The sequence below is a fragment of the Schistocerca piceifrons genome, chromosome 1 (assembly GCF_021461385.2).
Source record: "Schistocerca piceifrons isolate TAMUIC-IGC-003096 chromosome 1, iqSchPice1.1, whole genome shotgun sequence".
Classification (NCBI taxonomy): domain Eukaryota; kingdom Metazoa; phylum Arthropoda; class Insecta; order Orthoptera; family Acrididae; genus Schistocerca; species Schistocerca piceifrons.
This window is the reverse complement of record NC_060138.1, coordinates 570484902-570508392: the sequence shown is the minus strand read 5'-3', so window position 1 is coordinate 570508392 and position 23491 is coordinate 570484902. Positions and strand designations below refer to the sequence as shown.

Below are 23491 nucleotides of genomic sequence, written 5' to 3'. Positions count from 1 at the left end.
AGACAATAGTGCAACCCATTCTTGAGAACTGCTCCAATATTTGGGATCCACACCAGATAGGATTAAAGAAAGACGTGGATGCAATTCAGAGCCAGGCTGCTAGATTTCTTAGTGATACGTTGAAACAACTCACAAATATTACAGAGATGCTTAGGAAACTCAAATGAGTATCCCTGGAGGGAAGCCGACGTTATTTTAGCAGAACACATTTGAGAAAATTTAGAGAGCCACCAACTGAAGATGACTGCAGAGAGATTCTACTGCCGTCACCGTACGTTTCGCGCAAGGAGACGAAGATGAGATGAGAGAAATTACGGCTCGTACGGAGGTACATAGCCGTTTTCATTTCCTCTATTCACCCGTGGGGCAGAAAACAAAGCGACTAGTATTGGTTCAGGGGACCCTACGCCACGCGCCGTACGGTGACATGCGGAGAATTTATGCAGATCTAGGTGTACTGCAGTTTTCTAATATAGTTGCGGGAGGGTGAGAGGAGAAAACGTCCACAGACACGAACGACTGGGTACTCCATCTTGAAAATGCACGACCAGGTACAGCTTACATTATTCAGGAAATTTTTTATAAAAGCAAGATGATTGTTTTTTCCACCCACTATCCACTACCTCCAAGGGACCTTTTTTCTCTTCCTCAAGATGCAAATCACGTTGAAGAGACGAAGGCTTAATGGAGGATATTCTAACTGAAACACAGAGGGCATTATACATCCTAAGAAAGGAAGATTTCCAAAGCGCATTTCGAAACTTGCAGGTGCTTTGAGATCAGTGTAGTGGCTGCCAAGTGGACTACTTTGATGGTGATGGCACAGAATGAGATCTAGGTAAGACGTTGTTGTTGTTGTTGTGGTCTTCAGTCCTGAGACTGGTTTGATGCAGCTCTCCATGCTACTCTATCCTGTGCAAGCTTCTTCATCTCCCAGTACCTACTGCAACCTTCATCCTTCCGAATCTGTTTAGTGTATTCATATCTTGGTCTCCCTCTACAATTTTTATCCTCCATGCTGCCCTCCAATACTAAATTGGTGATTCCTTGATGCCTCAGAACATGTCCTACCAACCGATCCCTTCTTCTGGTCAAGTTGTGCCACAAACTCCTCTTCTCTCCAATTCTATTCAATACCTTCTCATTAGTTATGTGATCTACCCATCTAATCTACAACATTCTTCTGTAGCACCACATTTCGAAAGCGTCTATTCTCTTCTTGTCTAAACTATTTATCGTCCACGTTTCACTTCCTTACATGGCTGCACTCCATACAAATACTTTCAGAAATGATTTCCTGACACCTAAATCTATACTCGATGTTAACAAGTTTCTCTTCTTCAGAAACGCTTTCCTTGCCATTGCCAGTCTACATTTTATATCCTCTCTACTTCGACCATCATCAGTTATTTTGCTCCCCAAATAGCAAAACTCATCTACTACTTTAAGTGTCTCATTTCCTAAACTACTTCCCTCAGCATCACCCGACTTAATTCGACTACATTCCATTATCCCCGTTTTGCTTTTGTTGATGTTCATCTTATACCCTCCTTTCAAGACACTGTCCATTCCGTTCAACTGCTCTTCCAAGTCCTTTGCTGTCTCTGACAGAATTACAATGTCATCGGCGAACCTCAAAGTTTTTATTTCTTCTCCATGGATTTTAATACCTACTCCGAACTTTTCTTTTGTTTCCTTTGTTGCTTGCTCAATATACAGATCGAATAACATCGGAGAGAGGCTACAATCCTGTCTCACTCCCTTCCCAACCACTGCTTCCCTTTCATTCCCCTCGGCTCTTATAACTGTCATCTGGTTTCTGTACAAATTGCAAATAGCCTTTCGCTCCCTGTATTTTACCCCTGCCACCTTCAGAATTTGAAAGAGAATATTCCAATAAACATTGTCAAAAGCTTTCTCTAAGTCTACAAATGCTAGAAACGTAGGTTTGCCTTTCCTTAATCTTTCTTCTAAGATAAGTCGTAGGGTCAGTATTGCCTCACGTGTTCCGACATTTCTACGGAATCCAAACTGATCTTCCCCGAGGTCGGCTTCTATCAGTTTTTCCAAGCGTCTGTAAAGTATTTTGCAGCCGTGACTTATTAAACTGATAGTTCGGTAATTTTCACATCTTTCAGCACCTGCTTTCTGTGAGATTGGAATTATTATTTTCTTCTTGAAGCCTGAGGGTATTTAACCTGTCTCAAACATCTTGCTCACCAGATGGTAGAGTTTTGTCAGGGCTGGCTCTCCCAAGGCAATCAGTAGTTCTAATGAAATGTTGTCTACTCCCGGGGCCTTGTTTCGACTCAGGTTTTTCAGTGCTCTGTCAAACTCTTCACGCAGTTTCATATCTCTCATTTCATCTTCTTCTACCTCCTCTTGCATTTCCATAATATTGTCCTCAAGAACATCGCCCTTGTATAGACCCTCTATATACTCCTTCCACTTTTCTGCTTTCCCTTCTTTGCTTAGAACTGGGTTTCCATCTGAGCTCTTGATATTCATGCAGGTGGTTCCTTTTTCTCCAAAGTTTCTTTATTTTTCCTGTAGGCAGTATCTATCTTACCCCTAGTGATACATGCTTCTACATCCTTACATTTGTCCTCTAGCCAACTCTGCTTAGCCATTTTGCACTTCCTGAAGACGTAGCAGTTCTAATTAATACATTTCGGGAGTTCTGGATACCACATCGTACATCAAAATCGGTGTTCACTGACAGGGAAGCAGCTTGGTAGTGCTTATATTCTGGCTGTGCAGGCTCAACCGTCGGCTCGTGGCAACTTACGAGAGTGCGTCTACGAGGCGGTTCCGGCTGGGGCGAGTGGACTGCATCCGGTCTGCCACTCCGGAGGCCCTGCAGTGGGTGACGGCGATGTGCCAGGATGAGGACGATGGGACACAGCCTTCTGGAAAACGGGTAACATTCAGCCTCTATGATGTGAGTAATTCACTCCTATAAGCACGCACATGTCGCATGTGAGTGTGGTGGTCCCGCTCCAACTCGGAAATGCTGTCGTGTCTCCTCTCCCTGCGGCACATTGTATCCGTGTATACGAAATAGTCCAGTGCCTGGCGTTTCTATGTAGCTGCATCTCTGTTGCCAAAAAATGTTGTGACCCTAATTTGCGACTCGTGTTCGTGCTATATCTGATTGGCTTTGCTTATTGTCCGCTAGCTGTCTGTATATTAGATGCTATTTTAAGTAATACCACCTAGCAGTTATTAAATGATAATATAAAATTACAGATTTCAGATTACCCCACCGGCTGAGTAGCTCATACGAAACTACCGCATGGCTGACCTCAACAGAGTCCTAATAGAGATAGATTCTCGTTGTTGACATCCACTCAACTAATCGGATTATACACTACTCCATTCTACATGTCTCACCTTATCTTGTTCCATACAAACAAGACCAGTCTAAACCGTAATGTAACTTAGCGTGCTGTTTTGTAATTCAAGTACCGTATGCCTAGCTATTAAGACTTCCTGCATCTCAACCAAAACTTCTGTCCTCTGAATATGTTTCTCCACTCCATTTCCGGCTCGGTTCAACAACAGTAATCCAATTTTCAAATAAAAAGGCAGTCTCTTTTGCAGGTATATACAAACATCAAAAAAATTTTTGCGTCACCCCGGTTCCCAGAACTCCCGAAGTGGATATTGTATCACAGACACAGTCCCTTTGACTGTTCAGAGATGTCACTAAACCCACCCAAAGATGTAAACAACCATGGATGAGCAGCGCCTAATAGACGGAAGGGGTCCGACAGCCGATCAGTTCTAGTCATTCCACCAGGAAGGAGGTACACGGCTCGAGTTGTTTGAAGTTCAACCATGCCTTGACGGTCAATACCGCGGTTCCATCGCGTCCGCATTGTTACTTTGTGCCATGAAGCGCTCTCAACAAGGGAAGTGACCAGGAGTCTCAGAGTGAACCAAGGCGATGGTGCTCGGACATGGAGGAGATGCAGACAGACAGAAACTGTCGATGACATGCCTCGCTCAGGCTGCCCAGGGGCTACTGCTGCAGTGGATGACTGCTACCTACGGATTATGGCTCGGAGGAACCCTGACAGCAACGCCACCATGTTGAATAATGCTTTTCGTGCAGCCACAGGACGTCGTGTTACGACTTAAAAAATTGCACAATAGGCTGCATGATGCGCAACTTCACTCCCAAAGTTCATGGCGACAACTACGACACCATAGAGCGCGGTGCAGATGGGCCCAACAACATGCCGAATGGACCGCTCAAGACTGCCATCACGTTCTCTTCACCGGTGAGTGTCGTTTATGCCTTCAACCAGACAATCGTCAAGGACGTGTTTGGAGGCAACCCGGTCTGGCTGAACGCCTTAGACACACTGCCAAGCGAGTGCACCAAGGTGGAGGTTCCCTTCTGTTTTGGGGTGGCATTATGTGGGGCCGACGTACGCCGCTTTTGGTCATGGAAAGCGGCGTAACGGCTGTGCGATACGTGAATGCCATCGTCCGACCGATAGTGCAACCATATCGGTAGCATACTGGCAAGACATTCGTCTTCATGGACGACAATTCGCCCCCCATCATGCACATCTTGTGAATGACTTCCTTCAGGATAACGACATCACTCGACTAGAGTGGCCAACATGTTTTCCAGACATGAACCCTATGGAACATGCCTGGGATAGATTGAAAAGGGCTGTTTATGGACGACGTGACCCACCACCCACTCTGGGGGATCTACGCCGAATCGCCGTTGAGGAGTGGGACAATCTGGACCAACAGTGTCTTGACGAACTTGTGTATAGTATGCCACGACGAAAACAGGCGTGCATCAATGGAAAGGGACGTGCTACTGGGTGTTAGATGTACCGCTACGTACAGCAATCTGGACCACCACCTCTGAAAGGTCTCGCTCTATGGTGGTACAACACGCAATGTGTGGTTTTCATGAGCAACAAAAAGGGCGGAAATGATGTTTATGTTGATTTGTATTCCAATTTTCTGTACAGGTTCCGGACCTCTCGGAACCGAGGTGATGCAAAACTTCTTTTGATGTGCGCATTTTAAAATTGAAGCGTTTCGTGCTGGTGGTGCATTTTCAGAATTTCTGTAAATTAACAATAACGTATATATTACATTAAACTGTGACCAGAAACATAGCAATCCTTGCTAAGTAACTATTAACTTCAATTACTTACAAAAAGAACTTGGCTTAGACAGCGTAAACCTCGTTAGTCGAACTGTAAACATCGAATTGAGCGTAATCGCAATCGTCAAACATAAAACTGAAAGCCTGAAAAGGTAAACAAATTTTTGTAAAATTCTTTTAAAATATGACTGCTATAACGAACTTCCTGTATCTATGGACGTAAAGAACATAACCAGAAGTTATTAGACAGTCACACTTATTAAATCATGGCGAAAACCGATGTGTGGATAGGCAGGTGGTGAATAGACGTATCACACAATAACTGCGCTATGCAGCTTGTTGGCTGCAACAGCTAGTCACAAACAGATCTAAAGTAAATGAATAGCTGATTGTAAGCGCCAAACGATGGCCACATGCCAGGCCCAGTCAACGAAGACCAAAATAAGCTCAGCTGCGGCAAAAAATTTCTGTAATCGCAAACTTTTGTACAGTGACAGAGGGGAGTGTCATTAACAACCAGTGGAGATAACCATCGGGATAGGAAGGCATATTACGTTTTTAAGTTTTTCTCGAATATCGCGAAAACTATGGCTTCTAGCGAAAATGTTTCCCAGCAAAAAATCAAACTGTGTTACATTTCCTACAGAAAATGTCCTATTGGTTTTTTCTCTGGGAACAATATCTTCTGGTCAACAGGAGAGGGAAAAACTTCAGATATAAAAACGAGCAGAGAAACCCAGTATTGCCCGAGCATTTATTTATAGCTGTTCCTGAGACTTCATAAGCAATCAATTTATTTTTTACTTATGAAACTTTGTATGCAACGTTTGAAGTAGTATGACTGGTAACATGAATAGAGAGCTTGTTTGCCTCACAAACACAGGAGAGTGCCACACAGAGTTCGCCATGTCAAAAGCAACTGATAGTAGGTCCGCACCCACGACAAGTGTCGTCTGGCCTTTTGCTTTTTTATGGTCATGGCATAACATAATCTCATTGGGAATTGTACATGTTTAAAACAAAATTATGAACTGCTAGGAATAAGTGGGATACTGGGTATAAACACTCAGATTAACAGTTTTAATATTAGCATAGATAGTGGTTGAACGGTTCAAAATTGATGTTTACTGTTAAATGAAATGGGTTCAGAACAATATGAAATGTGTGTGTCCCATCTAAGTGCAGTAGAGCCATATTAAGAGATAAATTGTGTTCAAGGGGCGGGGGGGGGGGGGGGGGGGCGGGGGGTGGAGAGTATATGCATGAGTGAAGGCAGGCTCCCATACACTCCCCTCCTTTGCAGGTCTACAAAATGTAGAGTAGTCAAGCAATTCCCCCACTCTCTCTATGCCACTACAGAACAAAAAGGGACTACATGGTACAAGTGTTTCACAAAGTTATAGCAACCCTTCTACAGCTTGCCTCAATCTCTTGCAACACAATGTAGTGTGCAGACACTTCCACAATGAGGAGGGGGGGGGGGGGGGGAGTGTTTATTTTCCACAAAGTGTGTTAACACTACATTGAATACAGATATGAGATGCTAAATGCCATTATAATATGGCAAGAAAAACATGTAAACAGAGTCCATATAAATCACTGCAGACTGTTTTACACTTCTAGAAGGGAAATTGATCCTAAGTGATACTGTACAGTAGCTGTAGAGTTCTTCTGGAAAATGTGACCCCCCTCCCCCTCTCCCCCCCCCCCCCCCCCCCCCACCCCACACACACACACAATGAGCTTTGCTTTCTTTTCAGTTTACAGCAGACTTCACACCATTTTCCGTCCAGTTACCTTACGTAAGTGGACAAAATAACTTCACTGAGCTTATGTTTATGTAGAGTGGAGTTATTTTCAGTTTATTAATTAAGTGTTTATTTGCTGTTATTAAGCAATATTCTATGTAAAATATACTTCTGTAAACAGTGGTGGAGCAGTACTTAATTTGTAAGTGTGATGCTGTCAGTGACCTACGCAGTGCTGGTTGGAAGTGATTAGATATAAGTGTGACACATTGTTGCTGTCTGTGATTGACAGCATATTGTAAAGCCATTTAACTCTTCTGTAGTTACTGAGTGGTGGATTAATGAATGACCAGAAAGCTACTGCACTTCTCTCACCATTAATTGTTTCTGGTAGACTGCATAAAACTTTTCAATTCAGGAATTGTGGGCGCTTGTGGCACGGCTGCACTTAGTGAAGCCACTTACCCCACCTCCACTTTACATCTTGCAAGTTGGGAGTCAATACATCTGACGTTCAAATGTAGAAAAGCAATCAGCTGTAACACATTGCTTGACTTGTGATGAAGTATCTTAAAGTACACCTAGGTGATCTACTTTTGTTACAGAGGGAGCCAATTTTAGTGTGTGGGTCTCATAATATGTTGAGAAAGCCGAGGCTGGGGTGGTTGGTTTGTTACTGCTCATCCTGCAAAAAGTGTTCCAGCCATTGGTAGAGAAGCCAATGAAATTAACATCGTTAAATATATTCTGCCAATAACCTACACATGAAACAGGCAATCCAGTAAGGTAGATGGTTGATTCCTCCAGCTGAGGAGCTTTTTTTTACATTATACCTCACTTAACAACTGCAAATAAATACCCTCTTAATAAACTGAAAACTACTCCTCTATATAGACATGAGCCCTTTGAAGTTATTTTGTCAACTGACACAAGAGAACTGAACAGGAAATACTGGGAAGATATAGTTTGCCTGTAAACTGACATTTGAGTAGTGCTCTTGGTGGGGGAAGCTGCCTTTTGCAGGAGAACATTGCATCTGCCATAAAGGATGACTAAGAATCAATTTCCCCTCTAGGAGTGTAGAACAGTGTGCAGAGATTTACATAGAGTGTTTTCTTGTGCATCTCATACATTATTATTATTAGTATTTAATATCTGTGTTTCACGTAGTGTTAACAGACTTTGGAAAGTAAATATCCCTGGACATGTCTGCACACTATGTCACAAGTGATTCATAAGACAAGCTGCGCAAGGCTTTGTAATATGTTGTGAAACACCCTGTAGTAGGGTAGAGAGACTGAGGAATCACCTGCTTGCTCTTCTGTTTGCAGGCCTGACATATTAAAACTGTGTGCTGGACTGGGACTCAAACTCAAGACCTCGACCTTTCATGTGCAAGTGCTCTACCAACTAAGTTACCCCAGATAAACTCATGGCCTGTCGTCACAGCTTCACTTCCACAAAGGTCTCAAGTTTGAGTCTCAGTCTTGCACACAGCTTTAATCAGCCAGGAAGTTTCATAGAAAGTGATCTACAAATGTCACCTACCCCCACTCTCACACACCTCCAGTCAGGATTTTTAGTATGTTGTTCATTACACTCCCCATTACCCCAGTACAAATATTTGTGATTACATGAATTTTTTGCTTAATTATCCTTCATTAACTGGACTACTAGAGACAGGTACATTAAAGACCCACTCAGATAGATGCGTACATTAGCACGCCACTGCTGGGATTCAGAATGACACACTGATCCTGTATCAAATACACCCATTGGATCAACAACAAGGGCCAGTGTGCGAAGTCAACCTGTATATTTTTTTAGTCAATTTCTCAGAGCTGATCAGGTAATATTGGGCTGGTACCAACGCCCTGCTTCAGTTACACCATATGTGAACATTTCAAAAATGTTCTCGCATTCTCACAGGCAATAGCACTAGACCATTAGACACACACGAAGGGGGTACAGATATCCTTTCCCAGGGAAATGAGGGGGAGAGAGGGTTGTGGCAATGGCTGGCCGCAGGAAGAGCATCCAGCCACCCTCCACCACTAGCATTGCCAAATCCAGAGTAACATACCAACCCTGTGACAAATGGGATACAGCCATGGAAAAGAAGCAGAAAGATATACTATAGGTACATTAATGGTGCTATAGCTGCAAATGCACTACAACCAAACTTCTGAAAGTATGAAATTCTGTCCCTACAATTATTTTATCTGATCTGAAAAGCACACACTTAAATAATAAGATCATTACCAACAGTAACTTGGTTCATCCTTTTTTTTAATTACAGAATAATAAGGATTAATAAGCAGATTGTACAATAGACTTATACAAAGAAAGAGCTACCGGTAGTTGATTGACAGCTTATACAGTAGAGGGTTTCTTTAAGATACAGTATCATCATGAAAGTTTCAAATATGAGTTGTCTATTGGATACAGCTATCTCCTAAAATAGTTATGAACATTTCTGATTGAGCCTCTAGAAGACAAATTTGTTTGACATACCAGTAATTAATATTTCATCTAATATAAGAAACATCATTATGAAGTTACGAATATGGTTACTGCCAGGCAAAATGGAAAAAGGCATAACAGATTTTTTTATGAGCTGGACAGTGGGTTTAAAAGTGTGTGCATCACATACATCACAAGTAGTATCAGAACACAAGTACATATTAAATAATAATCTAATCAAAGAAATTGGATGTGATGGTGTGGTTACAAAATTTCGTTTTGTGAAAGAATAAAATAGGAGATGCCTCATTCAAAAATGCAGACAGAACACATTTTGGATCACTTCTATATTCATTATGAAATAAATATACTGGAGACAATGAGGGAGACTAGTGGGATTGAAAGAGTTGGGAAGTAATTTAAGTTCTTTTTTCTTGCTCTACATTTGGAAAAATTCAAACTTTTCTTGACTGAATTAAGTACTGGCATTTTGATTCTGAATGAATTTCATTTATTCAAAGAAACAGAGTAGTAAAATCATACTCCCATAAGGAAGGTGCTTCATAACATAATAGACTTTACATGTACCAATGGCTCTGTGTGTAGAAATACAGCCTAACAATGTGTTCTGACATATGAGTTTGGTTTCACCAGATTAGACTGTCATGACTGTTACAAGAACAAATTATTTATGCGGCAGCTGCATCCCTACCATGATGACAGCCTTTAGCACTACACTATGTGATTAACCTTTGTATACTATCTCACAACTATTGTATACCTAGTGTTTTCTGATAGCTGTACAAGGAACATGAATTGCTATAGACATAGTCAACAGCTTTGTGTGAGCTATTGAGCATGTTGTCTCCCTTCTACCATCATTTTCTTGATAGTGAATTTCTTCTCTGTGATGCATTTTTCAGCCTTCTAGTAAAAATATCATGTGAGACAGTATCTCCAATCTGAAATTTCACAGTCTAATGTCACTAGATAACGTGCCTAGAAATAAATGCTAAGTTTTGGCACATTCAAAAAGTACCTAAAATGCAGCTACTTTCCATTCTTCCTTTTTCCATTAGCATATATTCTATTACAATCATTCTTGTTGCTCCTGTCACATAACTCACTCATTAAGACCTACTCAGAATTGTAGACAGTTCCCTTATTTTATAAATACACAATCCTTTCAAATGTTTTATAAATATAAGCCATTCAAAACTCTATATTAGTTTTAGACCTCTGATTCAATTACAGTTTTGTTATTGCAATGTTATTACATAATTTTGTAATCTGAGGTCCCAGCTATAAAAATATTATTATTGTTGTTATTATTATTATTATTATTGTTATTGCAGTATAACAATAGTCTTTGCTTACTTCTCTATAAAGTACAAGCTGCAATCTTCATGACATAAGTTCCTTCATTGTAAGTCACAGATGCACAGCTATAGGCTTACACATTTTCTGTTCATCCAGAAGTCCACCACTGTTTATTTCCTTATCAGTTACTTAGTACTGTTTATTACATTTAGAAAACACTTTTCTGTTTCCTCTGACTCCCTGATTTTAAAGGAAAAGGTAAAACAAAACATAATTAAATACCATTAATAGCATACCTTATGCTTCAGTCAGTATTTCTGTTTTCAGTAAAAGAAATCTTCAATGTATTTCAGAGAATTTTAAGTTTTCTTCTGTTGGCTGTTAATTTTGAAAAATTGTTTGTGATGAAGAAGTCACAAAAAAAACAGCACCAATTCTCACTGTTGAATAACGACAAATTTGTATTCACCCTCTGTCTCTCTCTCTCTCCCTCCCTCTCTCTCTCTCTCTCTCTCTCTCTCTCTCTCTCTCTCTTCAAGAAGAAGCTGGTCTCTCACTGAGTTTACTGCAGAGATCTCTAACGGCAGTAGAGTATAGGCAACTGGAAAATGTGTCAAATACAAATATGGAAGAATAGCACTGTATAAGAACAAACAAAACAGTCTGAACTGATTACTGGTATCACAACAGTTACACATCAGTTAAAAAATGTTTAACATTTTCACTGTCTTTTTCCATTGAGATCAGTGTCAACAACAAAAACCAATTGTTTCAGTTTATCAAAGTTACTCCTAGCAAGTGACTTGGTGAGACTATCTGCTTGCTCTGTGCAGAGCTGACATGTTACAGACTCAAGATGCCCAAGTTAAATTTTTCTCATATAAAGTGATACTACACATCTGTGTGTTTTCTTTGCATAGAATGCTCAGGACTCTTGATTACCTGGATGGCATTTTGATAGTCCATCCACAATAGGGTAATTATTTCTTTTAGCCTCACAATATTTTGCAAAATTGCCTGGATTCACATGATTTCTTTTACAGCCTGACAGAAAGCTAGGCATTCTGCTTCTGTTGTTGAACAAGGTCACAAGTCCTGAGAGTTCCAATCTATAGTTGCTTCACCAAGTTGATTTTCAAATAAGAAAATCTCCTGCAAGTCACTAAATACAGACAAATGATTATCTCTACTCCACGTATAACATAAAACATGATAGATTATTCCTTTAGGTACTTTAACATCCTCTTCACAGTAGTCCAGTGTGTCTTTTCTGATATTTCAAGGTGCTGACTTATTTCAAGATGCTGACTAGCATTGTGCATTGCAAAACTGATCTTAGGTCTCATTGCCACTGACAGACAGATCAAGCTTCCAATGCCTTGACAGTATGGAGTGTTGATAATCTTTGAACTGAGTCCCAGCTCAGAGTCCACTTATCATGATCAACAAGTATTGTCACAGCATGCTGTACCATTTCAGCTCAGTTCTGACATGTACCTCTTAGTTTATGTAGCCAGAGCCATCATGGAATTACTCTATTTGCAAATGGAGATAATGACTAGCACTGCTCATAGTTACATCAGACTCCTCCTCAAGATCATTCAGCAATGGATTGATGACTTCTCTAGACTCCAATACAACCAGACTGTCAGAGATGTGAACAACTAGGATGGCCACCCTTGTCATTCGCAAAAATGCAGGATCAGCACCTGTTGCCATCAGGCTGAATTCATTTAGCATGATGGTCACAGTCCAGATTTTTGATTGAGTCCATATGTACTCTACTTCAGCTTGGGTACCCTTTTGATGCTATCCAAAAAACCCTCTGGTTGTCACATATAAATCACAGTATCAATTTCACTGTGTGATTTCAACATCAAACTGCCTCCTATCTGTGGCTTTGGATGTTGCGATAGATTGAACTGTTCTTATGGAGGCAAATCTTTGTGCCAGACTGAAGGTTTCAAAGTAGTCCATGCCATGCTTCTGTTAAAATTCTCTAACAACAAGTCAAGCTTTAAATCTATGCACAGTTCTATCTGTTTTCCTCTTCGCTTCAAATATCCACCTATTGTCAAATATTTCTTGGTTTTCTCTGGGTTCAGTCATCATCCAAGTTTCATTAAGATTAGGTGCACACATTTCTTCTTGCTCAGCATGTTTCCAGAGTTGTCACAGTCGATTGCACCTAGTTATGAGACAGGTTCATGACAATAAGTCACATATGCAGAATTTACATTAAGGCTGGCAAATGTAATAGGCATTTTGATTTTTGCACTGTGTCTTAGGCTTCTTCCTATTTGATTTATGGATTCTGTGTGATCCTCATTAGCATTCTCTTTAATACATTTGGTTTCAGAATTTGGTTCTTCTTCAGGTTATTCAATTTTCTCTTCTTCTGCCTGTTTCAACCTTTCTACTTGAGTTGGCTATTCATTCTCAGTGGACTCAGATGGAAATGCTTCATTTCTTACTCAGACTGACAATCAGTGTATAATATGCCCATGAAAGCAATATCACATTATATTTTAACTTGATTTTTATGAGGAAAGCAAACACAATATCCATTTACTTCTGTATTATATCCAACCAGAAAACCTTTTTCAGCTTTGGAATCAGATTTCTGCTATCCCTGTGTGTGTGTGTGTGTGTGTGTGTGTGTGTGTGTGTGTGTGTGTGTGTGTGTGTCAGCTTTGGAATCAGATTTCTGCTATCCCTGTGTGTGTGTGTGTGTGTGTGTGTGTGTGTGTGTGTGTGTCTAAATGATCTCCAAATATCATGAGTTTGGCCACATCACAGTTCAATCCAGTCCATAATTTGTTATGTGATTTTCCATAAATACTGCTTGTGCCTGTCAGTACAAAATATAAGTTGCTTGTTTGTTGCATTTTTCTTGCAGTCTCTACCAAAGTTCCGTTCTCACATTCAGCTGAACCATTCTGTTGGGGTTGTAGGATACTGATTTTTGATGTATTATCTCTTGAGTCTGCATTATTTTATATACCTCATGTTACATGAATGCTAGTCCATTATCAGTTCTGAATACTTTAATTCAGTCTTATAGATCTTACAATTCAATGCTCGATTTTCTTATCACTGCTTGTATGAAATATTGCAGTGTTAGACCACTTCACACTTATGTTTTAAGAACCACAAATCACTAACTGAATTAACTTGCATGTGGACACACAAATCATTGTAAATCACTTGACCTCTCTTTGTTGACTCTCAATCACGTTTGCAAAGGGGCAACTTATGTATTTTTCCCACAACACAATCCTCACCTAAGCTTTTATCTTCTTCCTTATATTGAATTTATCAGTCTTTCATGAAGTTTTACACATGGTGACAGATTTGGTGTACAAGTCTTTTGCATCAGATTTTAAGACCTGCCATAGTAGCCATATTTGCCTGAATAATCATTTTCACTCAATTAAATCTGTAACTTCATTCTATAAACTTTCCTTCATGAGTTCCCACTGTAACATTTCCTCCTTTGAAGGGTCTGAAAATTGTCTTATAAGATTTAAATTTTGTTCCCTTGTCAAGAACAGCTCCTACTGAAATGAATCCATGGCACACATAAAATATTTGATGACTATTTCTCACTCCATCTTTCTCCATCACCTTTTCCTTGTGGTGGAATGAAGCTATCATTACCAACACAAAATGGGACTTTTCTCTGAATCAGACTGTAGTTTGTAAATAACTTGATTACCAGTAGGCCTACACATGCATTCAGTAGCACCAGAATTTAAAAACTATGCATTTCATCTACATGCTTGCTTGCTACTGATGAAAAAATTTCCCTTATAAGGACAACTCCTCTCAATTTATCCTGATTCTGATATTTATCCTTGGACACAGGGTTTCTGCCTCCCCTTTATATCTACCAGGATGTCTAGGTATTTTTCTTCTATCAACAATCTTGATTTAGTATTTGTTGGTTAGGATGTGTCGATTCCCACACACTCATAAAGTGGAAATACCTCACTGGTAAAGTCATTAACAGTTTTGTAATCATCACAGAGTTGGAAATAAAGATGATTGTAATTGAAATTCTGTTATCAAAGTTCTGCATAGAAAATAATTGAAGATCAGAATGATGCAGTATTCATGTTCTCATTACATGCTGGCCTTTGACAGTATCCCAGATTCCCATGGCACTTAAAGTTGTATGTACATGTACTCTCCAGGCTGGCTAATTTTTGATGCCTCTGAGAGCTTTGCACTTCTTGTACTGTCATTTTCCATCACTTTTAAGGTCGTGTTTTGTTGTAGTTTTAAAGTGTGTCACATTATTGAGACATGGATGAGGATAGGTGGTTGAATTACAAAATACATATCATCACTGTCAAGAAACATATCCCACATAAACACACTCATACACTGTAGAGAATGGCACTACCAACACATTACAGTATTTACAGATACATGTTTCGGCATGAACTACACAGGTGCCCCGAAGAGCACACACAGAAAGAGAAATATAGGCTAGAAATCCCTTCATTTTCCAAGTACACTGTAAATGGTGCTGAATGCAAATGATTCCCACTGCATTAACTAGACAGAATTATAATATTTCCCCTTGGGGATTATGATAAGAGAATAACTTAATAGTTTCACACTACTAAATTCAAGTAGTAAACACAAAAACACAAATTAGTTAAAATTAACTTGCAAGTACTCTAACAGGAAACAATACACATTTTAATCCTAACATGTCTCTGAATCTTTCAGTTTCAATACTAATGAGACCTTTAGTTAAAATGTCTGCCACATTTTCATCAGTTGGCACATACTTAAGCTTGAGAAATTCTACTAGGACAGTCTGCTTGACTTTATTATAGTGCACCATGAAATATTTGGTTCCTTTGGATTACACACTTTTTCTTGGTAATCTCAATGGCACCCGTGTTATCAGCATTTACCTGCAGGGGTAGTCTGACAAATTAAGGACACTTCATCTTGTTTGGAAAATCTTCTAACCATTCCACGTCTTTACAAGCATGGCAATGTATTCAGCTTCTACTGTGGAGGTCACTACAATAGACTGAGTTTTTACTCTTCCAGCTAATAAAATTCTGCACCCTATTACAGACTTACTATCAGTTGGGTCATTTGCACAGTCAGCATCATTAGATGTAGCAGTATCAGAATAAACGGCTCTGAAACATAAACTCAAATCTTTAGTTTGATATAAGTAGCAAAATACTCTTTTTACTATGGTCCTGTAAAATGTACAATGTTTAGAACTGAATTGACCCAGTCTTCCCATAATAAAGGAAATATTAGGCTATGTACATGTGTAAACATGAAGTAAATAGCCCCCTCCTTTTGGTATTATTTTTTGGACAAATGTCATTTCATTCTCATCTTCAATTAAATTGTTGTTATTATATATTGCGGCTATGCTGTAGCAGTCATGAATTTTAAATTCTCTTTGTGTCTTCTGAATGTAGTTAGTTTGGTTTAATTTCACCTGCCCTTGAGACTGTTCAATCTCAAGTCTTAGAATAAATGACACATCATCCATTTCTTTAATGTTCATGTGAGATTTCAAAATGCTATTCAACCTTAAAATCCTCTCTTGCTACAACAATGTCATCAACATGAATCCCAGTTATGAAACTACTAGATAAGAATACACAAGGATCTTTTTCACACTATTTCAAACCTAGCTTTATCATCACAGATCAGAACAAATCATAGCAATCCTTACCTGTCTGGTGAAGCCCATACTAATTCTTAATTCAATAAATACACTTTATTCCTCAAACCAAACAATTCTGGTTGCTCCTTGAAAAAATGAAGGCACTTATTGGGCTATTCAGGTAAGCAGTTTCTATATCAATGTGTTTGGTTTCCCATTGCGTTAGAGCTGTTTTTGGTATCAGAATCATCTAGCTACTTTGTCTTCTCATTGAGCTGTATCTTTTCTGATAATCTACTCCAAATATTTGGCCATAACCCTAAACTCCTAACCTTGCTTTAAATTTAGTGGTATCATCTATCTTTCACTTTGTTTTAAATACCCACTTACTTCCAACAACATTGTCAGCTTTTGACCTGTGAACAAGTTTCCATGTGTTGTAATGTTTTACGCTACTTACCTTCAACTCCGCAGCCTTAAAAAACTCATCCCTGTGAACTGATTCTAAAGCCTCTTTCACGAATTATGGATCAGACAGATTTGCTTGACACAAGGTAGCTAAAAAACATGCAAATAGGCATGAAGCACAATGTTTTAGTTTTGACAAACCTGAAGACCATCATAACCCTACTTCCACTTTCCAACACCATATTGCACTCCTCACACAAACCACTATTTTCACTGCTAGTAACTACACCATTTCTGTATTGTAAGTATCTTATTCTCTGACCCTGGATTGCCCCCCATCTCCTCGAACAGCTGTTGGTTCAACTGCTTCATCTGCAACTGGCTTGGCATTTCTTGGTGGTGAGTTGTCACCATTTGTTGATAGATCTGGGACCCTCAACTGCACTCCACTGACATCATCTGCTGTCACCACCAGGCTGTATGGATCAGGTGTTGTCATCTGTTTCATGTTTACTTCTTCTGGAACACACAGTTCATTGTTTACTGTAGCCTTCTGTGGGAATTCTCTCACAGTAGGATTGATATCTCTTCTCAAAAGGATTTTACTGTACAAGGCCCCACAGACAATATCCTTTTGATCCTGTTTCCACACGAAGATAAACACATTCTTCTGTTCATTCACTGAGTTTGACAGATGTCAATGTGCCTGTCCATGATTTGTAGCCAAACACTTTGAGCAGTTTCAAATCTTCTTTAAGGATACAGAGTACTTATAAATGTTGGAAACATCGAAACTCTTTTATGACTTTATTAAATTCTATAGTCTTTCCTGATTACATTGATATATACATTATAGGGTTTCAAATTAAAAATGTATGCCACCACACCCCCTTTATTTCTGTTACAGAAACCAGTATTATTTCGAAAATAGCAGTGAACTTTCTGTTTCCGGCGATTATATGTTTGATACATTGTATATGTTAGTAACATTGCAGATTTCTAGTGTCTGTGAATGATTACTTTTGTTTCACTGAAGCAGTTTGTTCACGTGTTACTGATTGTTTTTTGCCCAAATGTTACATATATTTGTGGAAGTACATATCCTTTAGTGTGCATTAAATACAAACTATGCCATCCATCAAGAAATTCAATAAAAGAAAATTCCATGGTAACCAGTTCACAAACAAAGCAAGCCACACTGTTGAAAGTAACCTATGTATCACTTCTTCAGGGAAGAAAGTCCCACATTGCTCATTTCCTGGTGATTCAAATTTTTGTGTTAATAATGACGCTGTTTGTAGTGGATTTGTTGGTGACTATGTGGGCATCTTATCTTCTTTGATAAAGGAAGTGAAGAAATGTAAACAATGTGATAGTGTAGGCTGTCTGGAAATAACTGAACAACGAAGTAGCAGGAAGGGTTTAGTGTCAAAATTAGTTATTCTGTGTAGATCCTGCAATAAATCTACTTCAAAATTGACTTCAAACATTGTACATAATTCATATGAAGTGAATTTGAAGTTAGTGTATGCAATTTATGCGATAGTAAAAGGAAAAAAGGCTGCTCACACGGTTTGGGGGTTGTTGGATCTTCCTCCCCCTCCCAGTATGTTCAGCAAGTACATTAAAATACTTTTAGGTACCCTGACAGTTGCGTCTAAAGATCTATAAAACATGCAGTAGAAGAAACTGTAAATATTAGAGGAACCAGGGACATTGCTGCTGCACTTGATGGGACATGGCAACGTGGAGGACATCATTCCTTGAATGGTGTTGTAAGTGCTACTTCTCTGGAGAATGGAAAAGTTGCTGATGTTGACTGCTTATCTAAGTACTGCTACACCTGCCATGGTAACACTGAAGGACATATTGAACTTCAATGTTCCAAGAATTATGGTGGTTACAGCGGAGGTATGGAGCTCTAAAAATATTTCAGAAGTCGGTCCCGTTTATAACGTTAGATATACGAAGTACCTAGGCAATGGGAACTTTATGGCTTTCAATAAAATTAATGAGTTCAATGCTTATTGAGATACCTTGGTAACAAAACTGGAGTGTTGTGATCATGTTCAAAAGAGGATGGGTGCTAGTTTGAGGAAGCTACAAAGAGAAATGAAAGGAAAGTTGCTATCTGATGGAAAATCTCTGTCTGGCAGAGGCAGACTGACAGAAACTGAAATAGACCTTCTTCGGAGTTATTATGGACTGGCCATTAGATAATCTGCACCTCTGAATGATATTACAGCAATGAGAAAACTTGTATGGGCCACCTACTTTCATAAGCTGTACACAGATGACCACTCTGTTCATGGATTTTGCCCTATAGGAGCAGATTCTTGGTGTGGTTACCAAAAAGCAAAACAAAGTGGTCAAATATGCCATCATAAGCATTCTCTGTCTGAACCTCTTATGAATGAAATATAACCAATTTTTAGAGGCCTGAGTGACCCTGTTTTGCTTAGTAAATGTTTCTGTAGAACTAAATACATTAAAAGTTGGTGTACTACATCTAGTGATATGTTTCAATTATGGAGTGATAGGAAGGTTGGAAATCATGAGAAATTTAGGCATAAAATGTGGCTCTAATATGAAAGATCAGTTGCTTGCATGTGACAGACAGTGGGTGCATTAAACTAAAAGATTCACTCTTCAAGTTACCAAAGAAGAAGGAAGTGCTAAAATTAATGCCAAGAGGAAGCCTGAAGATGAAGAAATGCTGCAGGATGAAGACTATGCTTCAGAAATGTTCTGAGGCACAGTTTAATTGGACTTATATCTCCATTCACTATCTCCCACAAGTTGTATTTTTCAGAATTCAGGTACAAATATTTCCTGAAGTTTATAAAGCTTTGCTCTAATTTTTTTCTGTAAGTTGCAATAGTCCGTACTTATATAGTAGACCTAAGCTTTATTGCAGAATCAACTAAATTATAGGAAAAACAACATTTTTATTAGGAAAAAAAATTATAAAAATTAAAATGTAAGATGTGATTTTTTAAATCCTTGTAATATACACAATAGGTGGAATTAAGTAGGTCTAGTACCTCAGCCATCATGTCATGTATATCTGGTAAAAATTTTGTTTCCTTCAAATGTATAACGTTGGATAATGGTACCTCAATTTTAGGGAAAAAATTGCATCAATTTCTTTGTAATTTTTTTAATAATCCTAAGCAGTTTAAATATATTCGAAATACTTCTAATTTGTTTATAAAGTGTGCTGAATTACCTGATATCAACAAATAACCTGTAAAACATATGAATTACAAACAGTGCCTGAAAGAAATAGGTGTTGATTTTTACATAATATTGAGCTGGGAAAGTACCCTGTATCCTTAAGCAGTTCTTTCTGCTTCCAGACTTGATACGGGATTTTTCCACCAAGGGATCTTGTTGAGAATCTATTTCATATGTAGCAAGCCAACATCTGGGCTTTCCCCCAAAAGTTGTTGGCCAAATTACCTTGGAATAATAGAAACTTCACAATAGATATAAGCATTTATTTCAGGCACTTCACTTTTCTGTGGGATGGAGTAGAGTAAACTGTGCTTTTCAAATGTAATATGTCCTCTTCCTTGAACAACTCTTCAAATTTTCTGTTGTTGTGCTCAGTCCCATTGTAAACTTTGCTGCTCCCTCCCTGTCTCACACTCCACATGTGTTTTAAACTCCATGAAGTACTCAAATACGTCACTCCTCTGCTTTAGCGCTTTCACTGTTGAATAACGTGTGTGATCATCCAGGTAAGTAGCATAATAATGTGCTCCACTGAAGGGGGTCAATCCAGTGTAGCCTCCACCACTGTACATCAGTTCTAGAACATTTTCAGTAGTAGTTTGGCTTGGTTTGAAAGGCTGTCTTTTCATTTTTCCTTGCATATACATTTTATTTTTCTTTCTGCTTCATAGCTCGATATACTGTGGGAAAAGCTTCACTGTGCCACAATACTTCTGTCCATCTGGCTGTTGCTTCATTTTTCAGCTTTTGATGTGTTTTGTCACTGTGGGGCATCACTATATTGTTATTCACTTTGTAATATTTGCAGTGTACTAAATATAAATCACTGCTTGATGATGTTCCTCTCAACACTTCCTTCTCCCAACAGACACAATAAAATTACTGTTTTTGAACCTACTGCACATTCCTTTCTTGTCCACTTTAAAAGAGCAGAAGGTACCATCCAGTTCTTTCACCAGCAACACTTCTGTTAATTGCTCATGCTTGCTTCACTGATCTATAGGCAGTCAGAATTTTTGTTACAGAGTCATCAATAGTCATATTATCTTCTATCTTGACATTTACTAACTGTCTCATTTTGGATATGGTGTTACACAGTCCACTGTTCCACTGTATTTCCTCGAGATTCTCTCATGGCTCCTTTGCTAATTTAAGAGGGCCAATCATCTGTAGGTAGTGGTCTTCAACAAGCATTAGAATTATGGACAAGTCCCTCTCATTTTTCTTGTTTTCTTTATACCCAGTTCACCATAACATGTTACAAAGCTGGGTTCTGAGGCATTCCATGCCTCACAATACTGTATCAGAGAATGAACATGGACTGACAACATGAAATAGTCATTGCTGCAAAGGTGTTCAATTTTCACAGATGGTTTTATCATTCTGAATTGTTTTCTTCTTCATTGGCTGTTGTAGAATGTCAGATATGTTTCCTGCAGCAGAGTGTGCACTGATATGAAACTTCCTGGCAGATTAAAATTGTGTGCTGGACTGAGCTCAGATGAAAGGCAAAAGTTCGGTCTGGCACATAGTTTTAATCTGAGAAGAAGTTTCATGTCAGATATGTTGTCTTCAAAACTCTAGGTATTCTGGCCTGAGATGTTGGAGATGTTGGTTTTGTGTGCATGAGGTGTGCTTGCTTGTGTCTGTGAATGGTGTGAGTCTCTCTTTTACTGGCAAAGGCTGTGGCTAAAAGCTTTATGCAAGTGTCTTTTAATTGTGCCTGTCTGCAACGTGATGTGCCTTCTTTACGGTAAGTAGCAATCTACCTTTTCCTACACTGTTAATATTCCTACCTGTAGTTTCCATTGTTAGAGATTAAAGTTTGCTACAGTAAAAAACAGATCAACAGAGAAAGATATTTTCTGTCCAACAAATGAAATTTTTGAGTCAATAAATAACAAAAGTCACCTATTGGAATTTTCTGGCACTTGTCAACGAGCTCTGACAGTGTAGACGGCATACTCTTGGGGAAAGCCAATTTTTATGGTTTGAATGGTAATACCAGGAAGTGGACTGAATCTTATCTAAAGAACAGGAAGGTGAAGGTGATATTTGATGGTACTGATGGCTGCCCTGTTTCATCTTACTGGGGCACATTAAAATGTGGAGTGCCACAAGACTCCATTTTGGGACCTTTACTGTTTCTTATCTTCATCAACAATCTCCAAATCATACAAACATTAAAAGCAAATTTACTGTTTTTGCTGATGACACTACTATTCTTCATGAAAGCCAAACAACCAGTGAACTAGAAAATAATTGTAATGCTGTACTTGTATATATCTTACACTGGTTTAAGTGGAACATATCAACTCTAAATATTGAAAAAAACTCAGTATATGCAATTTTATGCTCTCAACAAGAGAATGAAGTATTCCAATTGAACTGTGATAACCAAAATATATCACTTTGCGAATCTATGAGGATTCTGGGCATTCTTATTGGTGGAAAGTTATGTACATTGGTCCAGGCATGTTCTACAACTTCAAAAGAGTTTCAGTGCAGCAGTTTATTCCTTATGTTTAATTACCCCTGTTGTAGATATCAATGCTATCAAAGCTGATTACTTTGACTATTTTCACTCAATTTTGTCATATGCTATAATTTTTTCGGATAATCAGCCTATAGCCAAACAAATTCTTATTGCACAAAAGATATCAGTTAGATACATGAGTGACATTCACCCAAGATATTCCTACAGAAACCTGTCCCATAAGCTCCAAATATTAATGATCACCTCTTAATACATATTTTCTCTGATGATTTTTTTCTGTAGTAAACATTCTCCCTTTATACTTTATAGTACATACTTTGACCACTATACAAGGTCTAAAATGTTTTACATAGGGATCTAAAACACCTAAGTCTTGGAAAGAATGGTGGTCGCTATTCTGCCACAAAATTTTTCAATTCTCTTCCATCACATGTTAGAGTCCTCATTAATGCCCCACCACATTTAAATCTAAATTAAGAAAATATCTTATGGATAAGTCATTTTACTCTGTTGTTGAGTATATGAAGATTAACCAGTGATTGCTTTTGTAAACTAGTATTCTCATTTGAATTTATGTTTTGAGACTTTCAATTTCTAACATGCTAACCATTATTTGCATTCCTGGTATATAATGGTCAATGTATTGAGGTGGATGCTCAGGTCAGTTACATCAAACAACACCTCATTATCAGGAGTTCATTTATTCACCTCTTTACACAAGTATGGCTTACAAAGAACTGGATAGCGGAAGTGCACAAAGATAATGTTTAGCTTAGTTCAAAGATGATACTCAGATCGATACTGGTGTCAACCTCATCAGTGCCACATAGCCCCCCCACAGTATGGAGTACTCTTCAGAGGCCAGGGGGCGGGGTGACTATTGCATCGGCAGAGGTGGTCCGAGGTGGAGGCTGGACGACGGTCAGCTCGACAGTGTCGTCAGGTAGCTGTGTGGGTAGATGTCGTGAAGGAAGGTCCGGCCACCAAACCTGAAAGTCGTTGAAGTGCTCCAGGTGTCGTACTGG

The 23491-nt window shown here is 38.9% G+C and overlaps 1 protein-coding gene across 1 annotated transcript in view; it reads left to right on the top strand.

The window, feature by feature from the left end:
* LOC124752147 (choline O-acetyltransferase) overlaps window positions 1-23491 on the top strand; it is a 121446-nt gene that overhangs the window by 85636 nt on the left and 12319 nt on the right. The window contains exon 7 of the mRNA XM_047248993.1: window positions 2761-2941. Within this exon, the coding sequence (XP_047104949.1) occupies window positions 2761-2941 (181 nt within the window). The remainder of the gene's footprint in view (window positions 1-2760; window positions 2942-23491) is intronic.